General features: G+C 46.9%; 1 protein-coding gene across 1 annotated transcript; it reads right to left on the minus strand.

Moving 5' to 3' along the window:
• Nucleotides 1-487: 487 nt before the first annotated feature.
• Nucleotides 488-3,319, minus strand: LOC122773578 (coiled-coil domain-containing protein 40-like). The gene has a single exon (XM_044032348.1). It carries the CDS (start codon nt 3,317-3,319, stop codon nt 593-595), a length of 2,727 nt encoding a protein of 908 aa, XP_043888283.1. The 3' UTR covers nt 488-592.

A 3,319-nucleotide genomic window follows, 5' to 3' on the forward strand; every position in this document is an offset into this window, starting at 1 on the left:
TCTTTCTCCCGCTCTGTCTCTCCTGACTTCATCTTCCTCCCTCCTCTCCCTCTCCTCTCCCTCTCCTCTGTTGAATGGACGGTGGTTCCCAGTCTTCTTCTTGAGGGACCCACATACGTAGGAGGTCTTAAGTCACTGTTGTAATGACCATACTTAATTATTTTGATAATAAAGCACTTTGATTGCTGATAAATAGCAATGGTTTATTGACCATATTATTCATATATATATATATATATATATATATATATATATATATATGGATAGATAGATAGATAGATAGATAGATAGATAATGTTACAGCAGCAATAAACATCAGACATAAGAACACAAAATAAATACACAATTATATATTAGATAAAAACTACATGAACATATACATGGTTTCAACGATGATCTTATGATTTCATATACTCAAATTATTTACTGTAGTGCAAAAAAAGAGAGAGAAATGCAATGAAATGAATAACATGGGACAATTGTTTAATGAACCATTGTGAACTTATACGCATAAAAGGTAAAGTTCAGGTTACACTTCCTTCTACTCATTGAGTTGTCTCTACAATGTCGATTGCTCCTCCTCCTTCTCGTGTCACTGCTTCAGTTTCTGCGTGCATGCTTCCAAAGTTAGCAACAGCCTGCGGAGTGGCCGCCGGTGGTCGGGGAACTTCTCACAGACGCGGTGCAACACCGTGCTAAATTTGTGCACATGCTCTATCTGGCTTTGCAGAGTGGCTTCAACGGACTCACTGGTGGACAAGGTTTTGTAGCTGTCCGTAACCACCGCCTGCAGCTTCTTAATGCGGTTCTGCAGAGTCACCAGGTATGCTAGGTCCCTGTCTTTGCTATCCTGCTGATTTACAATGTCCGAGTCCATGGTGGAGTTGGTGCTACATAGTTGGGTCAGCTGCTGCTTTTGCCATGCAAGCTTCTTATTCAGGCTGTCCATGCTCTCCTGAAGCTCCCTGATCTCACGTTCATGCTCCTTTATGTGCTTGTGTGTGTCCTTGAGTTTGCGCTGCATGTGCTTAATGTTGATGCTCAGCTCAAACTTTGTAGTCTGTTTGTTAACGCTGTAGACCATGGCCTCCCGGCGTTCGATGATGGACTCTCTCCTCACCACTGTCGACTCACTCTCCCTCAGCAGGTTCTCCTGCTGTTTCCTGAGCTGGTTGACTCGCACCTCCATTCGGTGGATCTCAGCCTTCATCATCTTGATTTCTTCATGTAACTCCTCAGAGTCCACGACTGAAAGAGTCTCTTTGACAAGCTGGGTCTTTTTGTCCCACAGCATGATTTGCTGCTCAGCTTCCACCAGACTGCTGAGTAGCCTGTCTTTTTCAGTCAGACTCTTCTCATGTTTCATCTGCATCTGAATAACCTCCCGCTCTGCTTCCCTTATTATGAGAAGGAAATCTGTTTCCATCAGAACGTTGTCCTGCTCCAGCACCTGGCTGAGCTGTCCATTCTTGGTGAGCAGCGTGTTGAGCTTCACCAAATCCCCCCTCAAGATCTCCGTGTTCTTCTGCAGCTCTGCCAGTTCTTGCCGCTCGTTCTCGATCTGATTCTCCCAGCGTATTTTCTTCTGCTCCATCGCAGTGAATTGTTTCTGCAATTTCAGTATGTTCTTGCTGTTGACCTCCATCTCCTGAGTCAGTTCTATTAGATACCCCTGTCGTTTCATCCAGAGCTGCTTGTCTCTTTTGATATTTGCCTCCATCTGCTCAATCTGAGTCATGGCTCTCTCTAGGTTTATCTGCAGAGGACTAAGGTCATCGCGCCCCGTGCTGGCTACGATGTGACCGATCTTTTTGTTGAAGTTGGCAATGGCGTTCTGCTTCTGCTTGATGGCTGAAATTAAGGAGGAAATATTAAACTGGATGTCATTGACACGCTGATTGTACTTTTCCATCTCTTGATCTAGGGCCTTCTGAACGAAGCCCAGGCTTTCCAAATTATTATGTATCTTGTAGCTCTCCAAGGCCACCGCTGTCATCTCGTCTTCCTTCTGCCACAGTTGAGAGATCTTTTCTTCCTTCAGTGTGCTGGTCTTGCGGGTGAGCTTTTTCGAGTACTTAGCAGCCCTATTGTGGATCATCTCCTGCTGCACGTAGTTGAGGATCTTGTCCTCTAACTCCAAACGATTGGCACTCTCTTTTTCCACCTGCCTCTTTTGAGCATTAATTTCCGCCGAGTGTTCGCTGGTTTCCTTCATGAGAGTGTCCAGGGTGTTCTCCGTCTCCTTCAGAGTGTCGAGGCAGGTGCTGTGCTGAATTTGCAGATCCTCTTGCTGCTTCTGCTTTTCAATGATCAGCTTCCTGGTGAGGGCTACATTCCTCTTGGAAAAGTAAAGCCGGTACGTCAGTGCTTCATTCCGCTCGTGCTCTTCGTCGCTCGATTTCATGTAGGCTTTAATCTCACTGTCCAAGAAGCTCATCTGGTCGTCCATCGTGCGCATAGCCTCCTGCATGGCACTGAATGCCTCATCTCGTTTCTCCATGCCCAGCAGGCTTTTGTTCCACTGCTGAAGCAAATGTTTACGCATCATCAGCAGAGACTCAATTTCCATCTCGGCCTCCGAATAGGCCTGTTTGACTGCCCGACACTCCTCCGCTTTAACACTGGTCTGGGCGTCATACATGGCAATCTGCTGAGTCAGCGTCTCCATTTCCTTGGTTAGACGTTCCACATACAAATCTTGCTTCTTCTTCTCATCTTCTGCCTGGGTCTTCTCAGCTCCTGCTCTGCCTTGAGCATTCTTCGTGGCATGGAAATGAATGCGCAGATCATCGCTGACTCCCTGTGTGAAGACAGTGTGCAGCATCAAGTTGTCGTACTCCGCCTGCAGCTGGGACAAACCGGCTTTGGCTTGGCTGTGGCGGTCTAAAGTACTGGAATACTGGCTTTTCACTTCTTCCATTTGGGACTGTGCCTGCTGATGTTTGTCTTCTGCCTGTGACTTGGTCTGATGATAATCCTCCAGGCTGTTGTGAAGTCTGGCCAACTTCGCCTGAATCCTGGACATCTCAACACCCGTCTCCAGTGAGTGTTTGGCATCTTCCTTCTCCTGTGCCACATGCTCCTCTAATTGCAGGTTAATCCTATCCAGCTGCCTTCTCAGCTGTCTGTTCAGAGTAGCCTGTAGCCTTTGGACAAGCGGGTGTTCAGGATGAAGAATAATTAACTGGTCCTCCTCCTCATCCTCCATCAATGGCTCCTCATCGTCCATGTCTTCTGATGTCATCTGCACCTGAGTCGCGTTGGCAGAATTTGCAGTCGCTGCTGCTTCGTCCAGGCTGGTGTATCCAGTGCTGTCCAT

This window comes from Solea senegalensis, linkage group LG8, assembly GCF_019176455.1.
Source record: "Solea senegalensis isolate Sse05_10M linkage group LG8, IFAPA_SoseM_1, whole genome shotgun sequence".
Taxonomy (NCBI): domain Eukaryota; kingdom Metazoa; phylum Chordata; class Actinopteri; order Pleuronectiformes; family Soleidae; genus Solea; species Solea senegalensis.

What these genes read in the sequence shown, in the direction of transcription:
- LOC122773578 (XM_044032348.1), bottom strand. Translation starts at nt 3,319, where the DNA reads ATGGACAGCACTGGATACACCAGCCTGGACGAAGCAGCAGCGACTGCA.